This window comes from Gavia stellata, chromosome 18 (assembly GCF_030936135.1).
Source record: "Gavia stellata isolate bGavSte3 chromosome 18, bGavSte3.hap2, whole genome shotgun sequence".
NCBI classification, from domain to species: Eukaryota; Metazoa; Chordata; class Aves; order Gaviiformes; family Gaviidae; genus Gavia; species Gavia stellata.
In genome coordinates this window covers 17,370,554-17,396,701 of record NC_082611.1, presented here as the reverse complement: position 1 = coordinate 17,396,701, position 26,148 = coordinate 17,370,554, and the positions used below count along the sequence as shown (strand labels likewise).

General features: G+C 68.0%; 3 protein-coding genes across 5 annotated transcripts in view; 1 reads left to right on the top strand and 2 right to left on the bottom strand.

The window, feature by feature from the left end:
- Positions 1 to 21,308, top strand: part of LOC132318581 (mitochondrial import inner membrane translocase subunit TIM16-like) — a 42,889-nt gene extending 21,581 nt beyond the window's left edge. The window contains exons 10-32 of one of the 2 annotated variants that reach the window (XM_059826258.1): positions 13,061 to 13,115; positions 13,575 to 13,632; positions 13,730 to 13,875; positions 14,726 to 14,821; positions 14,908 to 15,030; positions 15,162 to 15,294; positions 15,387 to 15,562; positions 15,640 to 15,748; positions 15,850 to 15,936; positions 16,051 to 16,193; positions 16,280 to 16,384; positions 16,488 to 16,573; positions 16,653 to 16,794; positions 16,908 to 16,997; positions 17,100 to 17,216; positions 17,298 to 17,433; positions 17,554 to 17,645; positions 17,739 to 17,825; positions 18,958 to 19,042; positions 19,698 to 19,837; positions 20,269 to 20,334; positions 20,506 to 20,637; positions 21,068 to 21,308. In XM_059826258.1, the coding sequence (XP_059682241.1) occupies positions 13,061 to 13,115; positions 13,575 to 13,632; positions 13,730 to 13,875; positions 14,726 to 14,821; positions 14,908 to 15,030; positions 15,162 to 15,294; positions 15,387 to 15,562; positions 15,640 to 15,748; positions 15,850 to 15,936; positions 16,051 to 16,193; positions 16,280 to 16,384; positions 16,488 to 16,573; positions 16,653 to 16,794; positions 16,908 to 16,997; positions 17,100 to 17,216; positions 17,298 to 17,433; positions 17,554 to 17,645; positions 17,739 to 17,825; positions 18,958 to 19,042; positions 19,698 to 19,837; positions 20,269 to 20,334; positions 20,506 to 20,592 (2,359 nt within the window). In that variant the 3' untranslated portion in view covers positions 20,593 to 20,637; positions 21,068 to 21,308. Of the gene's footprint in view, positions 1 to 13,060; positions 13,116 to 13,574; positions 13,633 to 13,729; positions 13,876 to 14,725; positions 14,822 to 14,907; positions 15,031 to 15,161; positions 15,295 to 15,386; positions 15,563 to 15,639; positions 15,749 to 15,849; positions 15,937 to 16,050; positions 16,194 to 16,279; positions 16,385 to 16,487; positions 16,574 to 16,652; positions 16,795 to 16,907; positions 16,998 to 17,099; positions 17,217 to 17,297; positions 17,434 to 17,553; positions 17,646 to 17,738; positions 17,826 to 18,426; positions 18,438 to 18,957; positions 19,043 to 19,697; positions 19,838 to 20,268; positions 20,335 to 20,505; positions 20,664 to 21,067 lie in introns of those variants that run through there. The other variant, XM_059826259.1, reaches the window with a different exon arrangement.
- On the bottom strand, positions 4,158 to 11,333 carry VASN (vasorin). Its single transcript, XM_059826306.1, has 2 exons — positions 11,308 to 11,333; positions 4,158 to 6,186 (listed from the first exon to the last, which is right to left on the bottom strand). The coding sequence occupies exon 2, from the start codon at positions 6,174 to 6,176 to the stop codon at positions 4,158 to 4,160; it is 2,019 nt and encodes a 672-aa protein (XP_059682289.1). The 5' UTR covers positions 6,177 to 6,186; positions 11,308 to 11,333.
- Positions 21,309 to 22,748: 1,440 nt separating the features above from the next.
- Positions 22,749 to 25,760, bottom strand: GLIS2 (GLIS family zinc finger 2). 2 transcript variants are annotated; one of them, XM_059826482.1, is made up of 5 exons: positions 25,389 to 25,760; positions 24,931 to 25,107; positions 24,069 to 24,202; positions 23,653 to 23,771; positions 22,749 to 23,536 (listed from the first exon to the last, which is right to left on the bottom strand). In XM_059826482.1, the coding sequence occupies exons 1-5, from the start codon at positions 25,758 to 25,760 to the stop codon at positions 22,749 to 22,751; spliced, it is 1,590 nt and encodes a 529-aa protein (XP_059682465.1). The 2 variants fall into 2 exon arrangements, with proteins under 2 accessions (XP_059682465.1, XP_059682464.1); XM_059826481.1 differs by having other exon boundaries at positions 25,401 to 25,760.
- Between the last annotated feature and the right edge of the window lie 388 nt (positions 25,761 to 26,148).

Here is a 26,148-nt window from a genome sequence, read left to right as displayed (position 1 = left end):
CCTTCATGGTGCGAAGTCTGCCAGAGCTGGGAGATGCCGGAGCTGGGACTTGCCAGCTCCCTGCCACAGCCAGGATGTTTGCGGAGGGATTTGGGGCTGTCTGGCTCCCCCAGTGCTGGAGCAGGACATGGAGGGGCCTGGGCAGTTCCCTGGGGATGCTGCCCGGGGATGCTCAGCCCCCCAGCATCTGCCCACTGCCCCTGCCCCAGCCAAAGCCTGCGGCTGAGCCGGCTCCTCGGGGCTGGGCTCGCAGCCCCGGCATCTCCCAGCTCCAGCCCTCATGTGCACCGAGGCCCATGACCCCAGCGAGGCACATGTCCCCACCGTCACCCTGCCACCTCTCCCTGGTCACCAGCTGTAATGGGACCTTGATGGCCGGTCCTGCTCCCATCCCGCCCGGCCCCAACGCCCTGTGCACTGCTTTTTCCTGGGACTTAGCAGCCCTTTTGGGTGGTGCTGGGTGTTTTGGGGGTCTCTGACACCACCCACCCGAGTGGCCAGGTCTCGGTGGCGAAGCCCGGAGCAGGGCAGGTCTGTCCCTGTCCCCATCCCTGTCCCCCTGCAGACCCCTGCCCTCACCCCCTCCTCCCATGGGTGCCTGGGCTGGCGGCTGCTTGCCATCAGCGGGGAAGGGGCTTTTCCTGCTGCTCCCGCATGGCTGCCAACCTCAGACACGAGGAGGGGGGAGAGACCACGGCATCAGGTGCCACCCCAGTGGGACCCATCCCCGTGGGGTGAGATGCTCCTGGGAGGCCGCAAGAAGGGGTTAATGTGGGGGCGGCCGCCCTGCCACGCTGCCTGCCCCGGTAATTATGCAGTGCAAAAATAGCCCTGCGCCGCACGCAGGGCTGCTCGGGCGGGAAGGCAGCGAGCGGCGGCAGTGCCGAAATCGCTCCCAGATGGGCCACGGCCTCGGCCCACCGCCGCCTCCACGGCCAACCAGAGCTCCACAGCCTCTCCAGCTTTCCAGGCAGCCGGTGGGATTTCTGCCTCTCCGCAAGCTCTTCCTGGAAGCCAACACTTTGCGGCAGCGCGTGGGGCTGTGGGACAGGCGCACGCCTGCCCTCGCCCCAGGGGAGCGCAATGGGGACCCCCAGCACCCTGCACCGAGGCAGCATGTCCCCCCGGGGCTCTGCTCCGGCCGGGGGGACCGGGGGGACCTGGGGGACCAGGCTTTGGTTTCCAGCGGGCCATGCCCTGGGCCAGGGATGTTTCTCTGGAGGCAAGAGCCCCCAGGCTTGCAGCCATCAGGGTGCAGGCAGGATGCTGCCTGCGCCTGGCAGGGCTGAGCCTGCGTTGGGGGCAGCGGGACTTGACCCAGCGAAGCCGGCAGCTTCTCCCGTTGTGGCTCCCCGCCGAGCCCCCCCCATCCTGCCAGTGCCTTCTGGCCGGGGCTTTCAGATACCAGCCCCGCTGGAACACATAGCAAGAGGGATTTTTTAATTTTCTTTTTTTTTGGGTTCATTTCAGGGGGTTTTGCAATCCTTCCCCGGCGCTGATTCAGCTCGGAGGAATTAGCAGCACCGCACGATGTGCTGCTCGGAGCTGCTCCTGGCGTGTGCTGGGGCTGGCAGCAGCCAGGGGTACTTTTGCGCTGGGGTTCGGGAAGCCACGGGGGCTCGGGGGCTGGAAGGGCTCCCACGGAGCCACCTGGGTGCAGATGTGGGTGTCAAGGGGGTGGGGTGTCTGAGCCCCATGGGGCACCGAGCCCTGTCCTGGCCACAGCATCCCGGTACCCCTCTGTGCCAAGGCCGAGCCCCGCTGTCCCCTTATGCTGCGCTGGCTCCTTCCCCGCACCTCCCGGCTGGCGCAGAAAACCTTGGCTTGGGGCTTCCCGGCTGTGCTGCACCTGCCAAAGCCGAGCCCCCACTTTGCTCCTGCCGTGCCGGGGCAGCTGGTGTGGCATCTCTAACAAAGATGCGGTCACTTCGGAGCTGCTGCAAGTCCCCCAGGAGCGATGGGACCTGCCGAGGGGTCGTGGGGGTCCCCAGCACCCACCTGGCATGTGGGGGGTCCCCTGCAAACCTCCAACTAATTGCAAATGGGGAAAAAAAAAAGCTTCGTTAGGGGAAGGGCACATCATGAAGCCAAGCGCCAGGAGGGAAAGCGAGGGGCCAGGAGGGAGGGGGCTTGAGGGCCCCTACAAGGTCCTTGCTGCCGGTCCCTCGCAGCCCGGTGCTGGCGAGGGGACATGCAGGGGCCGACCCTGCGCTCGGCCGGGCTCGGGGGGCTGCAGCAGCAGCCGGCCAGTGGCACCCGGCACGAGGCCACGGCTCCACCAGGGACTTTTCTTCTCTCCTCCTCGCGGGGCTGGAAAATATACAACGCTCGCAGTGAAAATATTTACACAGCAGCAATTTTCAGAGGAATTCGGGATGTTAATTTGAAAAATCTGTGGGGAGAGGACCACAATGGGCCCTTTGAGCGGGCAAGCGTGGCCATCACACCGACCCGCCCGCGCCGGCGAGGGGCCCCTCCTGCCGCTGCGCCGGCCCTAATGGGAGCCAGCCCTGCCGGAAGCCCACCTGGGAGCCGGGGGGGCCGCGCCAGACGCCCCCACCGCCACCCCGTGCCCCTAATTGCATCCAGAGCAGCTCCCTCCCGCCGTCGGCCCTGGGTGAGCAGGACTGGGGCACTTGCGGGGTCAGGGCCGTATCCTGCGGTAGAGCAGTGCATCCTGAAGAGCCCCCGGCCCCGGTGCGGCTGGCAGCTCGCGTGGCACGGTGGTGACCCTCGGCTCCGCTGGTGGCAGCCACGGTGCTTCAACTCGCTTTTGCTCATTCTCTCCAAATCAAACATACCTCAGCGGGCAGGGCCCCAACCTGGAAAATTCCAGCCCGAAAGATAAAGGATTGGAAAACGATTAAAACCAGAGGGTTGGAGCAGAAACCACTTGGCAGCGGGAACCTGCCGAGCGCCGGCTCCCAGCCCTCCCCACCCGGGCCAGCGCACGAAACCGGCTGTTCCCGGGGCTGGGCGGTGGGGGCTCACCGCAGGGGCCCCAAGTCTTGGCTCTGGCTGCAGTCCCTGCTTTGGGGGGACCAAGCAGACTGACACTCAACCCAGGCATGTTTTGGGGGTCCCGGTGCTGGTGGGGGTGACATCAGGAGGTTATGGAAGCTGGGCTGGGCTGTTTGTCCCGCAGCCGGCCCCGGAGCCATCTGGCAGGCGGGGAGGGATGAAGTAAGGCTGGATGATGCGCAGGGCAGGGGCTGATTTGAAACCCGTGGCCTATGTTTTGGGAACACCTCCTCAGCACCCACAGTGGGGGGGGGGGGGGGGCAGCACCATGGGGGTGAAGCCTCCCTAGCACCACCGCCAAGAGTCAGGAAAACTCCCCCCCGCTTCCATCACCCTGACTCATCCCGGCGCTTGCCAACAGCAATGAGAGGACGCAGCCGACCTTCCCGTTCCTCTGCAGGGGAGGCACCGCGCTGCCCGCACACCGGGGTGAGACAGGCAGCGCCTGCAAAAGCACTCAGGGCTGAGCAGAGGTTTTCATTGTTGTTATTTTTTTTCTTTTTCTTTTTTTTTTTTTTTACAAAAAGACACCCTTCTGGTCTGCCTTACAAAAGAGATGTACACAAACCTGTACTAGAAAAAAAGAGTTTTCCCAGAAGAAATGGGAAATAACCATGTATAAATATTCTCTCCGAGTTCTTAAAGCTTCAATTCCCGGTTTGCCTGCTTGGCACTTCCTTTGGCCCAGGGGTCCCGAGGGTCCCAGCACCTCGGCCAGGCCTTATTGCTCACATCAGCTTCCAGGGAGTTGAGTCACTGGCCATGCTCTGCTAAAGGACCCTTGTTACCAGCACCTGGACGTCCCTTAGCCGAGTCACTGGCAGCTTTCTTTTTAGCAGTAGCTAAAAAAAGCCCACCCAAACCCCAAATTAAAAACCCAAACCCCTTCTCTTTCGCTACCCACGTTCTACGTAGAGTCACAGAAATCAAGGCACTGAGCGGTAAAATTAGTGTCTCCTCCAGAAATGTGGCAGCCTCTCGGAAATTGCACGTTACGGGTTCGGGGTCCTTCTGCCTTAATTCAGTTACCTCCTCGCCGTTCCTCGCCCCGGAGGGACACGGCCAGGTGCCGCTGCTGGAGCTCAACCCTCGTCTTTCTGGGGCTCCCCTCGCCTGGCAGCCCTGTCCTGCCCGGCTCAGAAATAGGAGGGTTTGAGCCCTGGGGTGTTGTTGTTGCTGGGGTAGTGCGACTGCATGAGCGGGACCTCACACTCAGAGCCACCGGAAAGCATCGCCGCCTCCGGCACCTTGCGGCCATGGCTGCTCAAATCCCCGTTTTCCAGGCAGGCTTTCACCCCTTCCAGCTCCAGCGGGCTGGCGTCCACCCCGGCACCGGCATGCGCCTTCGCCCGGCGGTGCCGGCGGTAGTATGTGCCGGCAGTCACCACCACCACCAGCAGCAGCACGGCAGCCAGGGCAGGGACGATCATCAGGGTGAGGTTGCTGTCCTTGCTCTGGGTGACGGGGGAGTGCTGCTGGTGGCTCACCGGCAAGGTCTGCGCCTCGGCACAGTGCTCCTCCTTGGAGACCTTCTCCCCCAGGGGCCCAATGCAGACGCGGTAGGTGCAGTTGGGCTTCAGCGCCCGCACCGTGTACTCGGAGAGTGAAGCTGGCAAACGCAGCATCACTGGCCGCTTGTCCGGCCCGGAGAGATTTCGGTAGCTCAAGCGGATGCCCTTCAGTTGTGCTTTGGACTGGACGTAGTTCTGCAAGTCCACTTTGAGAGAGGTGCTGCTGACCTGTGCGATGCTGATCTGCCGAGCGGGCGGCGGGGCCTGCGTGGCCGGGGATGGCGTCGTCCCCCTCACTTCCACCTGGCAGTATGCCCCAGTGAAACCCTCCAGGCACAGGCACTCCAGGTGGTTTTGGGCACCCAGGTGGCAGGTGCCACCGTTCAGACACGTGCGAGGGGGACAGATGGGAAGCAGAGGGCTAGTGGGGGCTGGGGGGCCACTGAAGGGCACCGGCGTGGAGCTGCCCTGGGGGCCCCGGGCCGCCAGAGTGGGAGCGGCAGTGGTGGGCTGCGGCGCCGGGCGGCTGCTGGTGGGGAGCGGTGCGGGCGGCGGCAGCGTGGTGGTGCGCGGGGTGGTGGGGGGGGTGGTGGTGGTGGTGGTGGGGCAGCCGAAGTCAGCGTACTGCAGGTGGTGGAGGAGCTTGCCGGAGTTTTTTGGGGGGAAGTGGCAGCGCGTCTCCTCAGGCCGCCGGAGGACCACGCTGCTGGCGTTCACCCACTGCACCAGCCAGCTCATCTGGCAGATGCAGTTGAAGGGGTTGCCGGCGGCCGTCATGGCCCGCAGCCTGGGGAAGAAGCTGGAGAAATCCCGAGGGATGGTGTTGATGTTGAGGTTGCTGATGTCCAGCTCCTGGAGGTTGTGAAGGTTGTGGAAGTCCTCCGCCGGCAGCTGGGAGATGCGGGCGTTGCCAGCCAGGCTGAGCTTGGTGAGGCTCCCCAGCCGCCGCAGCACCACCGGGACACGCTCCAGCAGGTTGTCGGAGACATCCAGCTCATGGAGGTTGTTCTGGGCCTGGAAGAGCTCCTCGTTTAAGCTCGTCAGGCCCAGCCCCGCAATCTTCAGGGACTCGATGTTGACAGCATGGAAGGCCCCCGGTGCAATGGTGGGGATCTTGTTCCAGCTGATGTCCAGCAGCAGGAGGTTGGGCAGGTCGAGGGGGGGCACAGCCCAGAGCTGGTTGTTCTGCAGCTTCAGCTCCAGCAGGTTCTCCAGCGTGTCAAAGGCGGCAGCGTGGATGTGCTGGATCCTGTTCCTCTGCAGGTAGAGCCGCTCCAGCAGCCGCAGCCCGTGGAAGGTCTCATTGGTGATCTCCTGCAGCTGGTTGGAGGACAGGTCCAAGTTGACAAGCTCTGTCAGGGGCTGGAAGATGTTTTTCTGGATGCTGGTGATCTTGTTTTGTGAGAGGTCCAGGAGTTGGAGGGCAGGCAGGCCTGCAAAGCTGTCCTCACTCAGCATCGTGATGCCGTTCTCAAAGACGTAGAGGGAGAGGGTGTTGGGGGGCAGCCCCCGGGGCACGGTGTGGCCCCGTCTGGCTGCGCATAGGATGGTCTTGGGGTCTTGGCACTGGCAGCCTGCGGGACATGCCCCAGCTAGCTCCCTGGGGGCCAAGAGAAGCAGCGTGCAAAGGATCAGCCGGTTCATGGTGTCAGCTCTGCGGGAGAGAGAAACCCAGCCAAGGTTAGGGGCCAGGCCCTGCCGTGGGGGACGCCCCGGGCTGACAGGGCTGTGGGATCCCTCAGATCCCCCCCGCTGCTAGCCCTGCACCACTGCTGGGGTGTGAGAGCCATCTCCCCATGCCCTGCCCGGGACCCTCTGGCCCCAAAGGGACCGTAGAGGGAGCAGGGAAGTCCCCGCCAGGCTCCCGCCTCCTCTGTGCTGCTCCAGCCCGGAACAGAGCCAGCGAGAGTGAAGCAGCACATGGGCTCCCACTCCAGACCCACACTCTCCCCCTCCCCAGACGCCCAGGATTTAGGGACTTGGTACCTTTGTGCACCCCAGGCTCTACCGTGAGACATGTCCCACCGGCTTTGGCCGGGCCTCTTGGTCCTGTCTCCGGTGGGGCACCGAGACCCCTGGTACACGGCAGGGCAAGGGCCCCTACCGCCCCGGCTGCTCTCGGCAGGGTGCAAATCAAACATGGGGGATGCGAAGCAGAGGCACTGCTGGGCTTGGGAGCCAGGGGAGGGGGAGGGAGCCTGGCTGGCCTTCCCAGCACACCGAGCACCACTTAACCCTTTGCTTGTGCCGCCGTCCTGGCAGCTGCACCCACAAGGTCTGCTCCTGCCCAGATCGCCGGTGGTAGCAATCCCCTAAGGGACTGGGGCACCCAGAGGAGGCCCCCACTGTGGAGTGGCCTGGGCACAGGCTGTGGGGTCAAAGGAGCTGGGTGCTCCCCTGCCCCACAGGTCCCTCCTGTGCCCTTTAGAGCCGGCTGCATCCCTGCAGAGTCCCAGGGCTCGTACTCACCCCTGAGCTGGCTCCCGTTCCCTGGGGCCTGCAGGCCACCTTGCTGCTCCCCTTCCTGCTGGCATCCTGGGGACCCAGCACAGCACCCTGGGCTGCATCCTCATCCCTCAGGGACGGGGACTGGGATGGAGGAGAGGATGCTCTTGGGGTGAGCGAAGCTGTAGCCACCCCAGCCCGCTGCGGGTGCCCGGGACAATGTCCTTGCTTTGGAAGCGGCTGGCTCCCCTCTCAACCCTGTCTTCCAGCCCGTTTAATGACACTCCTAATTAGCACGGGTGAGGGGGGTGGCAGCAGGATCTGGGGCTGGGCTGGAGACTGGATGTCTCCTGCCACGCCATCTCAGGGGCACATTGGGGTGGCAGAGCGGAGTCCTTGGGCAGGGAAGAGGCAAACCCCACCAGGCTGCTGGAGATGAGGGTGCCACCGGCACCCTGCCCTGCCAGCACCTTCCCCAGCCCCAGCCGCCTCCACCTCAACCTCCTCCCCTGCTCCAAGCTGTTCACAGCTCCAGCCAAGCCCGCCCTGCGGCTCGCAAGGGGCCCCCCGCCGTGTGTGGGGGGCTGCCGGGTCGCACAGCAGCACGTGCCGCCTGCCCCAGCGGCCCCTCCGCCGCAGGGGGCCCTGTCCTGCGCAGGGACACCACATCCTGCACCGGAGGGTGTGGGAGAGACTGGATCCGTGCTGTGTCCCCCCGCAGCGCATCCCAGACCAGTGGAGCCCCCGCCATGCTGCAGAGGCACCAGCGCTCGCCCACAGCCAGATGGGGTTAACACAGTGGCTGGCTCTGTCCTCGCCTCTTCCCTGGGTAGGCCCCCCCCCCCCAGGGTGGGGTGCACCGGAGGGTGGGGTGCGCCCGCGCCGCTGGGCAGGGTCACCGCAGCTGCCTGAGTCACTTGGCCTGATCGGCCCTGCCCCGCCGTGACCCATGCCGTCAGCCCCCCAAAGCCGGGGAGGAGCTGTGCCGTGTCCGGGGGGGGGTCACCATCACCGAGTCCCCTCCCTGGTACCCCTGGCTCAGCCCCCAGCCCCCTCGCTGATGCCACTGCCGGGTCCCACCACACCCCCACATCATAGCCAAGCCGTCGGTGCCCAGAACGAGGACCGAGCAGAGCCGAAAAAGCATCATGGAGCCCTTGTGAAGCACTTTTTGGGGCTAAGGGGGCTGGGGGCAAACCCAGCACTCCTAACCACTGTGCCACCCCTCGAGGGGGCTCTGGCAGCCTGAGGGTGCTGGCTGGCAGGCAAAGCCCTGGGTACAGGGTGCTGGGCATGCCCATGGTGCCGTCACCGTGCCAGGCCGCCCGGGTGGGCAGCACCGGAGCCCGGCCAGGCCTGCGGGAGGCTGGCGAGGCCAGAGCTGGTTTTGCAATGCCAGGGTCGGGTTTCGCTGACGTGTCCGTGCTGCAACCAGCTGCTGACTCCAAGTCTCTCTCGTCCCTTTAATTATGCTGGCATTTCCTCCCCTCCCCGCCTGCCAGGCTCCCCGCTCCAGGCAGGTTCGGCAGGCCGGCGGTGGCCACGGCCGAGCATCCCCGCCTTGCCACGAGCGCCGGGCAGGCTGACACGGTTGCTCCACCCGCACGCCTCCACCACCTCTCCCCTCGGCATCACCTCGCTCCGTTGGCACACGCCAGCATCCTGCCCTCACACCCTGATGCTATTTCAAGGCAGTGAGGGGTTAACCTGGCCCAGGCTCAATGGGGTGCACACCCCTCTGAAATGGGGGGCAGGGGAACAGCCTCCCCAGGTCCCGGGGGGTCCCCCAAGGGTGCAGAGGGGGCCCCGGTTCTGCTGGAAGTGTTAGGACCGCCCTGCCAGCGGCCTGCTGCTGCCTTGGCTGGGCTCCCCTGTGCCTGCACCGCAGATATTTGCCGAATTATTCATATTTTCCGGCTGCGGGGAGGATCTGGGCTCGGATTCCCCCAGTCCCAGCTCAGCCTTTCCCTGTCAGCCTACTGGAGTGGGAGCGCCATGTCTCCCCTCCCTGCCTGCAGCCCCCCGGGCCGGGCCATCCCGCTGCCTGCCCCGGGCAAGGGACTCAGCTGGGGACACCCCACTTTGCACCGGCCGCATGTTTTAAGGACAAGGCTGATGCTGTCCCCAGCCCACAGGGTGACACCTGCGCAAGATGGGCTGGAGGAGCCCTCCTGGGGGTCCCTGCCCTTCCCCACCACTCAGGGATGCAGCCGTTCTCCCCAGGGAATCCAGCACAGCCAGGATGTCCCTTCCCGCACCAGTGAGCGAGGCCCCGCGACCAAACAAAGCCACCGTTGTTGCCAGCAGGCAGCCAGGCTGGTGGGCTGCCTCCGCAGCCGGTGGGCACCAACACAGACAGGACAGGGGCCCCGCATGAAGCCAGGCCCTGGGCTCTGTCCCCGGCACCGCAGGGAGGGACACGGCGCCTTCGCTGGGCAGGACGCAGGCCCTGCTCCCCTCCCTTACGCTCCCCCCCCCCACCCAAAACAAGGCCATGTCAGCACGTGCCCCCTCCCAAGACCCAGCTGGGGGGATGCAGGATTAAGCCCTTAATCTTCCTCCCCTTCAACCCACCCTGCGCCACCGCAGCTCCCACCTCCTCCCGGGCTCCCCTCCCTATTTAATTAAAGTTTCCGCAGCAGCCCCGGAGGAATGCAGGCCTGGTTATTGCATTCCCCGGGGCGCTCGCTGGCCCCTCGGTCCCACTCCTGCCCCTTTGACCCAGCCGCGCTCCCCAGCTCAGGTGCTGGCAAGGAGAAAAACCAGAAGAGCTGCTTTACTGGCAGCCAAACCACCTCCAGAGGAGCCCAAACACTGGCGGAGGTTGGGAGGAGGCCGGCGATGCTGCCACGCGTGGCCCCGGCAGCACGGGCAGATTCCTACAGCGTGACTGGGGCAGCCGTGGCTGTCCCCAAGCGCTTCCTCCTGCCGCGTCCCGCCGGCAGAGCCAGCCGGGCAGGCAGCGCTTGCGTCAGGGCCACCCGGCGAGGCCACCCGGTCTTGGTGTGGTGCAGGGAAAAATAGTAATTAGTGTCATCCTTGACAGCGGCACTGCCCAGTACCGTGTGGGCAGCGGCACGGCCCCGGCTAGGTCAGGCCAGTCCAGCCGCCCAGGTCCCAGCAGGATGAGACCTACTGGCATGGGGCACATCAGCAGGAGCGGGCATGGAGGGGACAGGAGTGGGGTTTTTTGGTTGGTCTTGGAACTGGAGCTTCTCTGCTGGGATGCACTGGCTCTCATGGCAGCTGCCAGCCCAGGAGGGAGCCAGGCATGGGAAGAGACATGTATCTCACAGTGGCCCAGAGTCACACCCAGGGAGGGTGACAGGCGCCAGCATCCCCCCAACACGCACCGGGTGATGATGAAGCACACAGGGAGCTGGCGGCAGGAAAGGCAGTGGGGCATCCCCGCCGGCCGGCGGCCAGGCTGGCTGGTGGCCCTGCTGGCACGCATCCCTCTGTGCCAGCCGGGAGGGGAAGCCCTCGCGAGCACTTCCCAGGGACCCCGCTCGGCCCCACAGTGGGTCAGCAACCTGGGATGCCGGCCCTCGAGGACAGGCAAGGCCAGGGCAGCCAAACCCCACCCCGGCCGAGCCCTCCGCTGAGGAGGGTGGTGGTGGACACCGCTGCCAGCAGCTCCCACCTCTGCCTGACACCACAGGGCGAGCCCTGCTGCCATGTCTACCAGGACGGGGGGAGCATGGGGTCAGCCCAGGACCGTGCTGGTCCCGTGTGGGTCCTGGAACCCTTCTGCTGGCAGGGTGGCTCACAGCCACCCGGCCACAGCTGGAGAGAGCCAGGCGCCACATTAGCCCCAGCCACATCTTTCCCTTTCCCCATGACAGGAACAGCACCAGGCCAAGGTCCCCGGGCCAGACCCCGGCGCATCCCATGGTAGGGCAGGCACAGGGGACCTGCGGCCCTGCCTGCACCCTCGTCCCTGCCCACCACAGTGCTGTCACCCCAGCACAGTGGAGGCCTCGTCACCAGCCCAGGCAGGGGACGGCTGGGTGCCCCCTGGCTCAGCCAAGGCCTCGGGAGGAGCAGGGCACACCGACCCCCAGCCAAGGCCTGGAGTGAGGTGCTGGCCCCGGGTGCCCGGCCTGCAGCCGAGGCCTGGGTGACACCCTGTCACCCAGGGAGGACTGCCGGCCCTGGGTGCCCCGTGGCCCAGCCGAGGCCCACCAGGCCCCCTCAGCCCCGGCACCCCCTGAGACCCTGGGTGTCCAGCAGAGCTCCGCCCCCCGCCCGTGGACCGCCGCCCCACGAGCCCCCGGCCCCGTGGCGAGGGGAGGGCCGGGGCAGCGGCGGCCGAGGACGCGGGACTCACCGGGCCGGGCCGGGGCGGTCAGTCCATGGCGGCAGCAGCCTACGGCCGGGCGGGCGCTCCCCTCTCTGGCGGCGCCGGGCGCGGGGGGCGGCTTTAAAACCGCGGGGCGGAGCCTGCCCTCCCGCCGCCTTCCCATTGGCTGTCGGGGACAGGGGAGAAGGGGTGGGGCACGGCTGCCCCGAAGGCTCCGCCCCCTGCGCACCTGGGGCCCGACAGGGGGCGGGACCCCCGGGACCTCCGGGACCCCCCGGGGACTGCACGGGACCTGCGGGCCCCCCGGCAGCTCCAGCAGCCCCCAGGGTCACAGCGACCTCTGGGACCCTTGGCAGCTCCAGGACCCCCAGAACCCTCCAGGGGCCCCCAGGGCCCCCCGGGACCTCCAGCATCCCTGGGGCCGGGGTACCTGGGACCCCAGCATCCCTGGTGTGTATACACATAGGTATAGGGGTATAGCTATAGGTGCAGGTATAGGTATCCCCCTCATATCCCCCGCATCCATGGGACCCCTGGCACCTCCAGCACCTCCAGGCTCCCGGCAACCTTGGCACCCCTGGTAACACCAGGGGCTGGACATCCTTGGCACCCCCAGGGTCCCCCATACTCAGCTGACCCAGGGTAACCGGGGACCCTGGCACCCATGGGCCCCAATGCCCTTGTACCCTGGTACCCCCGTGCCCCTGCCACCATCTGCTGGGGACAGGGGGGCAGTGAGTGGCCCTCACAGGGCTGCCACCATGTGCCGGTGACGGCAGAGCTGTGCCAAGCGCTGCAGGACAACGGTCCCCGTTTGGCACTGCAAGGATGGCACGGGCCGGGCTGGGACAACGAGGCACCCCGGGTGCCCTTGTCCTAGCCCTGGGCCCCGGCGGTGGCGGCAGTGCTGGGACGGTGACCGCAGCCAGGCAAGGCGCCCCGGTGCCTGCCGCGGCCGCCGCGGAGGTGTTTGCCTACATTGTGCCAACGGTCCCAGGGCAGGACCATGCCATACCGGCCACAGCCATCCCTTGTGCTGTCCTGTGGCAGCACCGGGGTGTCCCTGCCATTGGGACCTGCTGGGGCAGGAGCGTGGCACAGCCTTGGTCTCACCATATTTCCTCAGACGTGTAAAACACCAGCACGGCACGACACGGCACGGCACGGCTCCGTCCCCTCAGCACAACCACAGAAACATGGCACAGCACCCCCCGGCCGCAGGCTGGGACGGCGTGCAGGACAAGGAGCAGGGACACACTCCAGCTGGCACAGCCCCTGCCACAGGGCACTCCCGGGGCTGGATGGCACGGCAGGTGCCGGGTGAGGCGGGCGGTATGCCGGGGTGTGCCACGCGCCCGCCCCAAACTGGCCGAGCCGGCCCAGCCAGCCCCAAGGCTCCCCCGCGGGTGCCGGTGGCTTCCCCCAGCGGGGCTGGGTGCCATCACTGGGCGCAGGGTGCAGGGCTGGGAGCGGGATGCCCCACGGCTGGGCACGGCTTCGCAGCGGGCACCATGCGGCCGGGGCTGGAAGCAGCCGGTGGCGCCGGCGATGCCTTCCCACTGCAACCCATCACCCTGGGGGGTGGGACGGTGAGGGTCGTGCCATGGGGAGCTGTAAGTCAGGGGAGCAGCCTGGCACACCAAGGGCACCCCCCTGGCACCGGTGCTGCCCTCCCACTGCCGGCGTGCACCAGCGGGGGAAGGTGCAGGATCTGGCCCTGCGGCCGTCAGGGTGCGGCACTGATGGGCGCCCCTGGCTCAGCACCCTCCTTCCCTTGCAGGGCGGCCATCCCGCTGTACGACGCCGACACGGGGCTGCTGGTGCTGGCGGGGAAGGTGAGGTCCCACGGCAGCGGGGTGCAGCAGGGTGCAGGGGGGTGCAGGACGATGCAGTGTGGCGCAGCGGGGTGCAGCAGGGTATGGTGGGGTGCAGTGGGACACAGTGGGGCGCAGGGGGGTGCAATGAGGTGCATGTGGGTGTAGTGCAGTGCAGGAGGGTGCAGAATAGTGCAGGGGGTACATGCGGGTGCAGTGGGGTGCAGCAGGGTGCAGCGAGGTGCAGCAGGGTGTATGTGGGTACAGTGGGGTGCAGCAGGATGCAGGGGGGTGCAGCAGGGTGCAGGGGTTGCAGTGAAGTGCATGTGGGTGCAGTGAAGTACAGGAGGATGCAGAATGGTGCAGGGGGGCATAGCGAGGTGCAGTAGGATGTATGTGGGTGCGGGAGGGTGCAGCAGGGTGGGGTGGGGTGCTCCCCACAGCCCCACTCATGCCCTGTCCCCTCCACCTCCCTTCCAGGGAGAAAACCTCCTATACTGCTTCGAGGTGGCACCCACGCAGCCAGCGCTCACCCAGGGTAAGCAGGATACGTCCCGCGCCGGGCTGCCGGCAGCCCCAGGGGCCTCGCCCCTGCCCTCGCTGCCTGCCCCACGGCCACCCTGCCCGTCCCCCAGTGACCCAGTGCCGGACGGAGGGCAGCACGCGGGGCCTGGCCGCTGTGCCGCGCCTGGCCCTGGACGTCATGGCCTGCGAAGTGCTCCGCGTCCTGCAGCTCACCGACACCGCCCTCGTCCCCATCAGCTACCTGGTGCCACGCAAGGTAAGGGGGGGCTGCGGGTGGCACTGTGTCACGGGTGCCACGTGCCATCTCATGGGTGCCACCTTGCTGGCACTGCGTGACAAAGGACACCCGGGTGCAGGGGGACCCCAGTCCCCAGCCTGGGGGGAGCAGGAGAGGAGGGAAACCTGGGTGCTGATGGTGGGTAATGGAGCAGGAGGGTGGGTGCTGGTGCTGGAGGTTGAAACCTGGGTGCTGATGGTGGGTAGTGAAGACTGGAAGGGGGATGCTGGGTTCTGGGTGCTGAAATCTGGGTGCTGTGTGCTGATGGTGGGTAACGGAGGCTGGGTTTGCTGGGTGCTGGATTTGGGAAGCTGGGTGCTGCGTGCAAGATGCTGGGTGCTGGAGAGTGGATCCTGAAAGCTGGATGCTACCTGCTGGGTGCTGTTGTGCAGTGGGTGCTGGGTGCTTAAAGCGGCTTAAAGCATTTGAAATTTGGGTGCTGGGTAGCAGAGTCTGAGTGCTGGAGGCAAGATCCTGGGTGCCAGATCCTGAATGCTGGGTGCTTAAAGCTGGAGGCTGAGTGCTGAAACACGGGTGCTGGGTGCAGGAGGCGGGCTGCTGGGTGCTGCAAGCCATGACGCTGGGAGGTGGGTGCTGTTTTGGAGGCTGGCTGTGTTCAGGGGTGTGCAAGGCAGCCCAACGCCGGGCAGCGTCTGACACCTACAGGCTTCGGCACGCAGCTTGCGGGGACGGGGCTCCGCAGCTGGAGTGGCTGGGGTGCCTGGGGGTGCCCGGGGGTGCCCAAGGGGTGCCCCAGGCCAGGCTGGCAGCAGGATGGGGGCTGCGGGGTTTTGAGGACATCCACCTCACCCTGTCCCTTCTCCCACAGTCCGTCCAGGACTTCCATGAGGATCTGTTCCCCGACTGCACAGGGACGCTGCCGGCCACCGGCGCCCAGGCCTGGTGGGCAGGGGACAGCCAGCAGGTCAGTGTCACCCGGGGGGATGTCCCCACCAGTGGCATTGCCCAGGGCTGCCACCGCCCCCTGCCCACCGCTCTGCCCGCCGGCAGGTGGGGAGGGTGAGCCTGCACCCTGCACGGAGATCCACGGAGACCTTCAGCTCCCCGGTCATCGCCTGCACCCAGCGGCAGGCAGCCAACGCCAGCTCTGCGGATGCCGACGCCGACCGGAGCGTGAGCACAAAGCACTGGGGAGTGCGCCGGGGCTGCCAAGGGGTCAGGGGGTCCCCGCCACCCTCGTCCTGCAGGGAAGGAGGAGGGCTGGGACACTGGCCGCCCCTGCCCACCCGCTCTCTCTCCCGTAGGAGGGCAGCGGCTACTCCTCGCCATCCTCGTTGGCCTCGCCAGGCAGCACCACCACCTCTCTCTCAGCCAGCACTGGCCCCTCCAGCGGCTTTGCCAGCAGCCCCAGCCAGAAGTCGCTGCAGAGCATTTTGGGTGAGTGGGCAGCAGGGTGGGCTTGATGTTCCCCAGCTGGGGCCACGGCAAGGGGGGACCCGGGCCGCTCACCCGTCCCCCACCTGCACCAGGGCCCAGTTCCCGCTTCCGGCACGCGCAGGGCAGGGTGCTGCACCGCGACACCCACCTCACCAACCTGCGGGGGCTCAGCCTTACCACACCGGGCGAGTGCGATGGCTTCTGCGCCAACCACCAGCGCGTTGCCCTCCCCCTGCTCTCCGCCGGTGGCCAGATCGCCATCCTTGAGGTACCCTCGGCGCGGCGCGGCAGTCAGCATGGCACCAGTGGGCACAGCACGGCTGACCCCCTGGCTCTCTTCCCCAGCTCTCCAAGCCAGGCCGTCTCCCCGACGCAGCCGTGCCCACCATCCAGAACGGCACGGCAGTGGCCGACCTCTCCTGGGACCCCTTCGACCCACGGCGACTCGCTGTCGGTATGCATGCTATCCCCAGGGCAGTGCGCCAGGCTAGTCCCCCAGCACTGGGCACGCCAGATCGCCATATTAACCACCGCCCATCCATTTTGGTGCCATAGCGGGTGAAGATGCCAAGATCCGGCTGTGGCGGATCCCCGAGGGAGGGCTGCAGGAGACACTGCAGGAGCCCGAAGCTGTCCTGCGAGGTGAGGGGCGTGCAGGGAGGCACACCGAGCACCCCACGTTGGGGACAAGCCAGCTCGGCGGTGTCCCCATCCCGGCGCAGGCAGGGATGGCCACGCACCACTCACCCTTACCAGGTCACACGGAGAAGATCTATTCCATCCGGTTCCACCCCATGGCATCTGATCTCCTGGTTTCCTCCTCCTACGACATGACGGTGCGGATCTGGGAGCTGAGCGCTGGCCAGGAAGCCTTGTGCCTGCAGGGACACACCGATCAGGTAAGGGATGACACACTTGGGGACACCCGAGGGGCGCATTTGGCCAGGCAGGGGACACGGAGGGGACACCCCATCCATCTCCCCAGATCTTCAGCCTGGCCTGGAGCCCCGATGGGAAGCAGCTGGCGACGGTGAGCAAAGATGGCCGGTTACGGCTCTACGAGCCCCGGCGCAGCCCTCAGCCTCAACAGGTACCATCATGGCGGTGGGGACGGGCTGGACCCCCCCCCTGCGGGCACCTGCCTGCACCCCCAGCTCTCTCCAAGCAGGCAGGGTGACCTTCACCCCATGCAGGAGGGTCCGGGTCCCGAGGGGGGCCGCGGAGCACGCCTGGTTTGGGTTTGCGGTGGCGACTACCTCCTGGTGTCCGGCTTCGATAGGTAAAGAGGGGGACACACGCTGGGGCAGGAGTCCCCAAGGGATGCTGTGCCCCCCCACCCCATTGTCACCTCCCCACAGCCGCAGCGAGAGGAGGATCCTCCTGTACCGGGCGCAGGCTCTGCCCGAGGGACCCTTGTCTGTCCTCGGCCTCGACGTGGCCCCTTCCACCCTCCTGCCCTTCTATGATGGGGATACCGGCGTTGTCTTCCTCACCGGCAAGGTGAGGGCTTGCACCCCCAAAAAACGGGGGGGCTACGTGCCTACAGCACCCCAACAGTGCAGAGGGACCCTCCGTGCACCCCCCTGCCAGCCCCCATCTCAATCCATCCACAGGGTGACACCAGAGTTTTCCTCTACGAGGTGACGCCTGAGCCCCCCTATTTCCTTGAGTGCAACAGCTTCACCTCCAACGAACCCCACAAGGTAAGGGGGGGGGCCTCACTGGGGCCATGCTGTCTGTCCCTGACCCCCCTGCCTGCGCTGCCAGACCCACAGCAGGCCCCACTCACACCTCCACCCCATCAGGGCTTCGTCTTCCTGCCCAAAACGGCATGCGACGTGCGGGAGGTGGAGTTCGCCCGGGCGCTGCGCCTGGGGCAGAGCACCCTCGAGCCGGTGGCTTTCCACGTGCCACGTGTCAAGGTAGGCAGCGGGGACCCAGCCGTGTTTGGGGTGAAGCAGGAGGTGGGGGATCCCCCCCCTCAGCACCCCTTTCCTCTGCAGAAGGAGTATTTCCAGGACGATATCTACCCACCCACCCGTGTGTGGTGGGAGCCGGCCCTCAGCGGCAGCGCCTGGCTGGCGGGGAAGGACGGGCAGCAGCGCTGTGCCAGCCTGCGGCCGGCCAACATGACGCCAGGTGGGTGCGGAGCGGCAGGGCGAGGGCCCCGGGCCCACAGGGATGGGTGTGGGGTGGGGGGGTGTGTGTGTCAGCCGTGGGGTGAAGCCCTCCTGCCCCATGGCGATGCCGCTCTCCCAGTGAGCGAGGCCCCGAAGGAGGCTCCGGCGCGGAAGTTTGTTCCTGCATCTGTGTACCTGGAGGAGAAGTCTGATGAGCAGAAGAAGGAGGAGGTGGGTGCTGGGGCACCCCGGGACCACCCCACCGCAGGGCCTGGGTTGGGGGCGACGCCCTGGACCCCACGGCTCTGCCCTGCCTCCCTGCAGCTCCTGAGTGCCATGGTGGCCCGGCTGGGCAACCGGGACGACCCGCTGCCCCAGGACTCCTTCGAGGGGGTGGACGAGGACGAGTGGGTAGGTGCGGGGAGGGGACGACCCCCGGGGCCGGTCCTGCCCCGCCCCGTCGCGCCCCTCACCCCCACCGGGCCTCCCGCAGGACTAGGCCGAACCCCGGCACGCCGAGGACCACGCCTGGGACCCCCGCACCCGCCCGGGCCCGGCGGGGAGGACGAAGAGGAGGAGGCGGCGGCGCGGCGGGGCCCGGCCCGGCTGAGGGGAGTCGCGGCGAGGCCGGGGGCCGCGCCCCACACTAGGCCGGGCAGCGGCGTTGGGCCCCGTGCCCGCCGCGGGCAGGCCCCGCTATTAAAGCCACTGCACCAGCACCCGTCTCCTGCCGTGACTGCGGGCTTGGGGGGGGGGAACCGGGGACCGGCGACTGGGGCGGCGGGGGACACCCGGGACTGGCACCGGGTAGAGGCTGCGGCCTGGGCCTCGCCCGCCCTCTGCGCATGCGCAGCGGCAGCCCCGCCAGCCAGCTGCAGGACCTCCGGGGCTGCGCGGCCGCCAGGGGGCGCTGTGCCTGGGGAGGGGGCGCTCCGCCCCGCACCGCCCTCGCCTCTGTGGCCGCCGCGACCTTCGCTCCCTGACCCCGTGACCGCCGGGGGCGGAAGCGGCGGCGGGGACATGGTGAGAGGGGACGGGTGGAGGCGGCGGGCCCGGGGGGGGGGGGGGGGCATGGCCCGGGGGCGGAGGGACAGGGCCTGGGGAAGGTAACAGGGCCCGGGGAGGTGGAGGACCGCGCTGGGCAGAGCCCCCGGGCGGAGGGACAGGGCCCGGGGAGGCGGAGGGTGATGCTGAGCAGGGCCCGGGGGGCCGACAGGGCCCGGGGAGGCGGAGGGTGATGCTGAGCAGGGCCCGGGGGGCCGACAGGGCCCGGGGAGGCGGAGGGTGATGCTGAGCAGGGCCCAGGGGGCCGACAGGGCCCGGGGAGGTGCGAGGAAGCTGGTTCTGGGGGGACAGGGCCTGGGGAGGGAGGGACAGGGCCGGGGCTGGGCAGGGCCGCGGTGTGACAGGAGCCGGGGAGGGGCAGGGCAGGGCCCCGGGGGAACGGGGCCAGGGCTGGACAGGGCTCGGGGAGAGGTGACAGGGTAAAGGGCCGGGCTGGGATGGGGCCCGGGGCGGCTGTGACAGCAGGATGTCCCCGCAGGCCAAGTACCTGGCACAGATCATCCTGGTGGGGGCCCAGGTGGTCGGACGGGCCTTCATGCGGGCGCTGCGCCAGGAGTTCGCAGGTACGAGCCGAGCTGCCGCCCCTGGCACAGGGTGCCGCTCCCTGTGCGGAGCGTGCCCACACTGCTGGGCACCACATGGCACCCCCACCCCTGCCCGGGGCACGGCCGCACCCCCCTTCCCCATCCCCTTCCCCAGGGCACCCCGCTGCTCCCCGTCCCCCGGGGCTGTGCCCGGAGGGGATGCTTGCCAGGCTTGCCGCAGGGTGACAGTCAGCACCCACATTCTGGCACCGACTTAATGGCGTTTCAGCCCGGGCCAGGCTCCCAGCAGCCATCCAGGGCACCAACCTGGACCCGGCACCGCTGTCAGGCTCTGAGACGTCCCAGCAGCCCCAAAGGGGAGAGCGGGATGGTCCCCTGGGACATGGCAGCCCCAGCCCTGCCCTGCCTGTCTCTGCCTGCCTGCGGCCCGGCTTGCTGAGGGTGCCGACAGCAAACGGGTGCCCCCCCGGGTTCCTGACACCTCCCCAGGGCTGGGGACCTCGTCTGGGTGACCCCCGTGAACTGGAGGCAGCGTGAGGAGGGCAGAGGGGTGAAACTGGGATCTGAGCACCTTGGAGCCCGTGGGCTTTGCTGCCCAGCCCCTGCCCAAGGCCTGGGGGTCCCCAGGGGGGGCAGCATTGGGGGGACTCATGCCCTCGGTGTCTCCGGGCAGCGAGCCGAGCGGCGGCAGATGCGCGAGGGCGCTCGGAGAGGCCCCAGTCCGCCGCTGCCTCCAGGATCATCGGCATCAGCCTCCAGGAAGCTCAGCAGATCCTCAACGTCTCAAACCTCAACGCAGAGGAGATCCAGAAGGTAGAGGCTCCCTCGGAGGCAGGGAGAGCTGGTGCTGGCAGGGCCCTGCCCTCCCTGTGGCTGCTGCCTGGTATGGGGGTGATGACTCGTCCCTGGAGGGAGTGTGGGTGCTGTCCTGAGCCCAGTTAATCCCAGTTTGAGGTTTTCCTGCCCCAGCTGGAGGAGCGTGCCGGCAGCTCGTGGGCATTAGCAGCCTGCCAGGCTCAACCCCTGCTTTTGCCTGGCGTTTGTGCTCGGGGAAGGGGACATGGGCTCCCCGGAGGCACCCGATCGGGAGCGTGGGGACCTGCCGGGGGGTTGGGCACAGCCAGCCGTGTCCCCGAGATCGCACTCGTCGTCTCCAGCACCGCTGCGGGGAGTGGGAGGCCACCGGGGTTCGAGGCCAGGGAGGACAGAGGAGATGAATCTGATGGGGAACTTCTCTTTGGCAGAACTACGACCACTTGTTCAAGGTGAACGACAAGTCAGTGGGAGGCTCCTTCTACCTGCAGTCCAAGGTGAGGAGAGGAGGGGGGCTGCGCTGGCCCCCAGCCCTGCCCTCGGCACCTTCCCCTGCCTGGGATTCGGGAGAGAGCAGAGCCTGAGTGTCACCGGGGATGAGGCAGGGAGAGGAGGGGGCAGCCGCGGCCCTCCGTGTCACCCTGTCACCCTGTCCCCGTGTCCCGCAGGTGGTGAGAGCCAAGGAGCGGCTGGATGAGGAGCTCCGCATCCAGGCCAAGGATGAGAAGGAGAAGGGCTGGAAAGCCGAGACGTGACTCCTGCCACCCCCGCGCCCCGCGTCCCTCGCCCTTAATTTATAGGTAGCCAATAAATGCCATGTCCTCCAGCACCTGGCCTGGCTGCTCTGTGCCCCGGGGAGGGAGAGGGGACTCGCTCACCTCTGCCCGCTGCCCCGGTGGGGATCGGCCCCTGCAAAGGGCTGGTGGGGCTGGGTTTTGCCCTGGGGAGGAGGAGGAAGGAGGCGGCTGGGGAAGAAGGGGTGTCCCCGGGGCACTGAGGGCTGCCAGGGCTCAAATGGCACCCAGGGAGGCTACAGGAGCTATTTTCGTGGTGGGTTCGGATGCTCTTGGCCTGAGCACACGGATACCTCTGGCTCCATACCACGGGAACGCCATTACCTTTCTCCCACCACGGGCAGGCAGCCAGGACGGCTGCTGGGTCGGGGCGATGGGCTGTGGGGACACACACTGAGCTGTCCCCACCCGCGGCTCATCCTGCAAACCCTGGCAGGGCTTCACCGGCGCCGAGGCTGCCCAGCCGGGAGCGTGGGGACCCACCGGGGGGTCAGGCAGAGCCAGCCGTGCCCCTGCGATCGCACCCATCGCCTCCAGCACCCCTCTGTCCCCTGGCTTTGTCCCCATGTCGGGCTCCTCGCGGCCCTCGCCACCATCGTGCACTGAAACAGGAACTTACTTCAACTTCACTTTATTGTTTTCTTAATAAACTTCCTCTCCCCTGGAGGAATATAGTGTTATAGTCGTTAGCTTATCTCTTACTTCTGCAGTCCTTAAACGCTATGCTAACAGCGATGGAGCCCAACAGGAGGAAAATAAAAACAACCCAGAAACTACGATAGAAAGGCACTTCGAGACCGTTAAAATACTGATGTCCTGGAATGTGCAACAACAAATCGACAAAGGAGCGAGGAGACGTACACCGGCCGGGGTGGCCTGGTCGATGGCCCGCGGCCATGCTGGGGCTGTGACAGCGCCGGCTGGCCGCCGCGCCCCAGCCCCAGGAGGGTGAGGGCAGGGAGACCGGCTCCCCGCAGGGCGCGCGCAGCCGGGGGGGCTCCTTCCAGTGGGGAGAGGGCAGGATCGGGGAGACCCCCCCACCCCGGTTTGGAGAAAGCCATGGGCGGGGGTCCTGCCCGGCAGCGGGAGGTACGTAGGACCCCCTGTGTGTGCCGCGGGAGGCTCCAGGCTCTGCCCGAGCGGAGCCGGGCATGCTGCCCGCTCCTGGCACTGCGGCAGCGTCCCGCCCGCCCCAATGCTGCCCCGTGGCCCGGGGGGGCTCATCGGGGAATCTTGCTGAGGGGGGCCCAGCAAGCCCTGAGGAGCGGGTGCCCCACCAGCCAGTGCCAACGCGCCGCCGGCAGCAGCCCTGCCGGCACCTGGAGTCCTGCCCGCGCTGCCTGCTGCCTGCATGCGCGTGCGGTACATGGTTAGGTATGAACGTAGCTAAACAGGGTGGCTCTGCCCCGGCGCGGAGCCGGCACGGCGAGCGGCACACGTGGCCGTGTGCCTTGTCACGGGGAGTGCCGGGGAGGCGGTGGGGGGACGAGGGCGGCCGCAGAGCGGGAGGGATGCGGGTGGCCACCGGGCCAGCGGGTGCCCAGCCAGCTGGGCCTGGCACGGCAGGGACCGTGCCGAGGTGCCATGGCCATGGCATTGTCCGCAGCCACGCCAGCCAGGTGGGGTCGGACGGCACGACCGGGCACAGGTCAGAGCTGCGGGAGCAGTCGGTCTCTGAGCTGTCACCCCACTGTCCCCACAGTGGGAGGCTGGGGGCTGCAGCCCCCCCACGCCAGCACCGGCAGTGCCGAGGCCTCAGGCAGGGAGACGCCGAGTCGGCGGCAGCAGATGAGCCCAACCGGGGCCCCGTCAGAGCAGGGAGCTGGTCGAGAAATAAATAGCGGTGTCTCCAGCTGCCCAGGCCAGGGGGGAGCAGGGGGACCCCCCCGTACCCCCAGGGCTGCCCCCGGCACGGGGTTGCGGCTGGCTCCGGCCGCCGAGGGATTATTGCTTTTCTCAGAAGAGTCCGTTCTTCTTTCGTGACGGTTAAAAGCGCGAGCGAGGCCCCGCCGGGGCTGGGGGGCTGCGGGGGGGAGGAGGGGGCGATACCCCCCCACCCCCGGGGAGCAGGATCTGCCCGCTGGGCCGGTGGCCGGCCCCGGGCGTCGTCGGACCCCTCAGTTGACGGCGGCGGGTTTGAGCAGCAGGGAGCCGGGGGGGATGAGCACCCAGCCAGGCGGCAGCGCCTCGGGGCTGCCCCCCGAGCTGACACCCGCCGAGAGGTCGAGCACGGCCCCTGGCAGCAGCGCCAGGCTCTCAGGGGGGGCCCGTGGCCGCCCCGGCTCCGTCCTTTCGCACCTCTCCTTCCGGCTCTCCGGCCCTTTGCCCACCTTGGGCAGCCGCCCCTCGGCCCCGGCCCCCTTCTCCCCCTCGGCCTTGGCCCCGCCGGCCAGCAGCGACATGACGGGCAGCCCCAGCCCCGCCGCGAAGGGCGAGGGCAGCAGCGGGCTCTTGGCCAAGTTCAAGGGGCCACCGTTGAGGGGTAGGATGGGACCCGGCAGGGCCGGGAGGGCACCGGCAGCCCCGCAGCCCAAGGCGCTGAGGTCGAGCGGTGCCGGCGCCAAAGGGATGGGCAACGCCGGCAGCCCCGGGGGAGCGAAGAGGGCGGCGGGGTTGGGGATCACAAGCTGCGCCCCGTTAACGTAGGGCACCTCTGCCGAACCCAGGGGTGTTTTGGGAGGCGGGTGGACCTTGAGCATCTCCGGGTGCTCGGGGGAGACGAAATGGCCGTGGGCTTTGATGTGCTTGCGGAGGGAGCTGGGGTCGGTGTAGCGCTTGTGGCAGCCCGGCATCTTGCAGGAGTAGGGCTTCTCCACGTAGTGGGTGCGGGTGTGCTTGAAGCGGTCACTGGAGTTGGAGTAACGCTTGTTGCAGCCTTCGTAGGGGCAGATGTAGGGCTTCTCGCCTGCGGGACGACACAGCACCGGGTCTGCCGGGGGCACGGTCAGCCCCACTGGGTCCCCTGAGTCCCCTCCAAGAGCCTCCCCACTCCCCCGGGCGAGCGCGGTGGCCAGCGCTGACCTGTGTGCGAGCGGTTGTGGATTTTCAGGTTCTCCAGGCGGGAGAAGCTCTTGTTGCAGGTGGGGCAGCGATGCGGCTTCTCGTTGGTGTGCGTCCGGATGTGGATCAGCATCTTGTACCTGCCAGGGTCAGGGCGGGGGGAAACGTCACGGAGGATGACCCCAGCCCCCAGAGCATCTTCTTGTCCCCGCGCCCTGGCTGTGGGGTGGGGGGACGGGGACATCCAGGCCAGCACAATCATCCAGCCCCCCCCCCAGGACTTTGCACCCCGCGCTGGAGGGCTGGCTGGATAGAGACCTCCCCCTGCACAGCCCCCAGTGCTGGGCTCCTGTCTCCCCACAGCAACTCAGAGCAGCCCCCCCAGGGACCCCAAAGCCCCCGACCCACACCCCATGCCCAGAGCCCCCCCTGCCCACCTGGCGTTGAAACCCCGGCCGTGGCGGGCGCAGCCCTCCCAGTGGCAGCAGTACCCCGCGTCCTTCTCGGGTTTGACGTGGAAGTCGTTGACGTGGTCCACCAGGTCTTGCAGGAGATCAAAGAACTGGTTGCACTGCGGGCAGGAGGCTGGGGGTGAGGGGGCCTGGTGGGGTGGGGGCAAGGGGGGGTGGGACCCCCACCAGGGCCAGCCCCTGCCCCTCACCCCCCCCAGCTCCTACCCGTACCCCGTGCGTGGCAGCACCAGCATCTGGGGAGATGGAAATGGCCCTTTGCACGACCCCCCTCCAGCATCCCTGCATGGCCCCCGGCTCCCCATCACCCCCCCCTCCAGCCCCCCATTGCCCCCCGCAAGCCCCATAGACCTCTGCCATGGCCTTCCAGCCCCACATCCCCTCCCCAGCCCAAAAATGCCCCTGCGTGCCCCCCCCCAACATTCCCCCCCCCCATCCTCACAATGCCCCTGCATGGTCTCCGGGCCCTTTATCGCCACCACCAGCCCCATATCAAAGCCCCATCCGCCCTACATGGCCCCCAGCTCCCCACTGCTCCCCACTCCACCCCTCAGCTGTCCCTGCTTGCCCCCCCCAGCCCCATATCCCCCCCCCCTAAGCCCCATAGAGCTCTGCCATGGCATTCCAGCCCCACGTCCTCTCTCCAGCACCAAAACGCCCCTACATGTCCCCCCATCCTCACAATTTCCCCGAGTGGTCTCCCAGCCCCTTTTCACCACCCTCAGCCCCATAAAGCATCTGCATGGACCCCCCCCCCAGCCCCACAACCCCTCCCTCTCACCCCCCAGCCCCTTAACCCCCCACGGCCCCCCCATCCCTCCCCGCTGACCTTGGACCAGCGGCAGACGAGCTGCTTGGGCAGGGGCAGCTCGGGGGGGAGGCGCTTCTCCTTGCTGGGGGGCAGGAAGGCGGCGGGGGGCAGGTGCAGGGCCCCCCCTGCCCCCAGTGGCAGGAAGAACTGGAAGGAGCTGGGGAGGCCATCGATGTAGCGCAGGGACTGGAAATCCTGGAGCAGAGCCCGGGGGGAGCGGTGGGGGACAGGGCCGAGGCGGATGGAGACCCCCAGAGCCCCCCAATTGCCCCCCAGAGACCCTCCCAGGGGCCACCCCGGGATGCCACTGGGATCGCGGGGCATGGGGGGGGCGGGCAGGACATTGTCCCTGGGGTGTGTGTACACGCTGCAGGGGGGCTGTGTCACCGGCAGCACCGGGCACACCGCCGAGGTCGGGAGCACCGTCCCGGGCACAGTCCCCGCTGCTGGGGACACCTCGGGGGGGGACGGGACACGGCCATACTTACGTGGGGGGTGAGGGGGCCAGGCAGGTCCCCGCTGCCCTGGCGCTCCGGGGAGAGCGAGGTGCTGCCGGCCGGAGATTCCCCACCGGAGCGGGGCGAGAGGCTGAGGTCCACCACCGGTACGGCAGCGAAGCGCCCGTCCCGTGGCTCCACCAGCCTGGAGTGTGCCAGCAGGCCGGGGGACGGCGAGGCCGGCACGGCCCGGCGACCCCCCCGGTTCCCCCCTCGGCTGTCCCCGGCCGGCGGGGCGTCCGGGCGCTGGGGACCGCGGGGTCGTGGGCCAGGGGGACCCCGCTTCTCCCGGGCGGCTCGCAGCTTGGAGATGCTCAGCTTGAGGTCCAGCGGCTCCTCCAGCGAATGCATGGTGCCGGGGCGGGTGCTGCAGGGGACACGTGGGGGTCACCGCGGGGCTGGGGGGCACCGGTGCCACCCGAAGCATCGCCCCAGCCGCACAGCGATGCCCGTCTCTGCTCTGGACCAGAGGCCAAGTGGGTGCCGGCGGCCTCGGTGCTGGCACGGGGACCATGCCGGCCCTTCCGGCCACCCTGCCGCGGCCCCCTCCCGCAGCGGGCAAAGGGCAGGGCATGGCACCGGGCCCCCCCCACCGGCCCCCGCGGCCCCTCGGTGTCCACAGCGTGTCCTCTCCCTGTCGCCAACCCCCCAGGGCCGGCACAGCCCCTTGGCCGATGACCAAACCTTGCCCTCGCCGGGGATTGCCAAATCCCCCGGGAACCCGCCGCCCTGGGGCTGC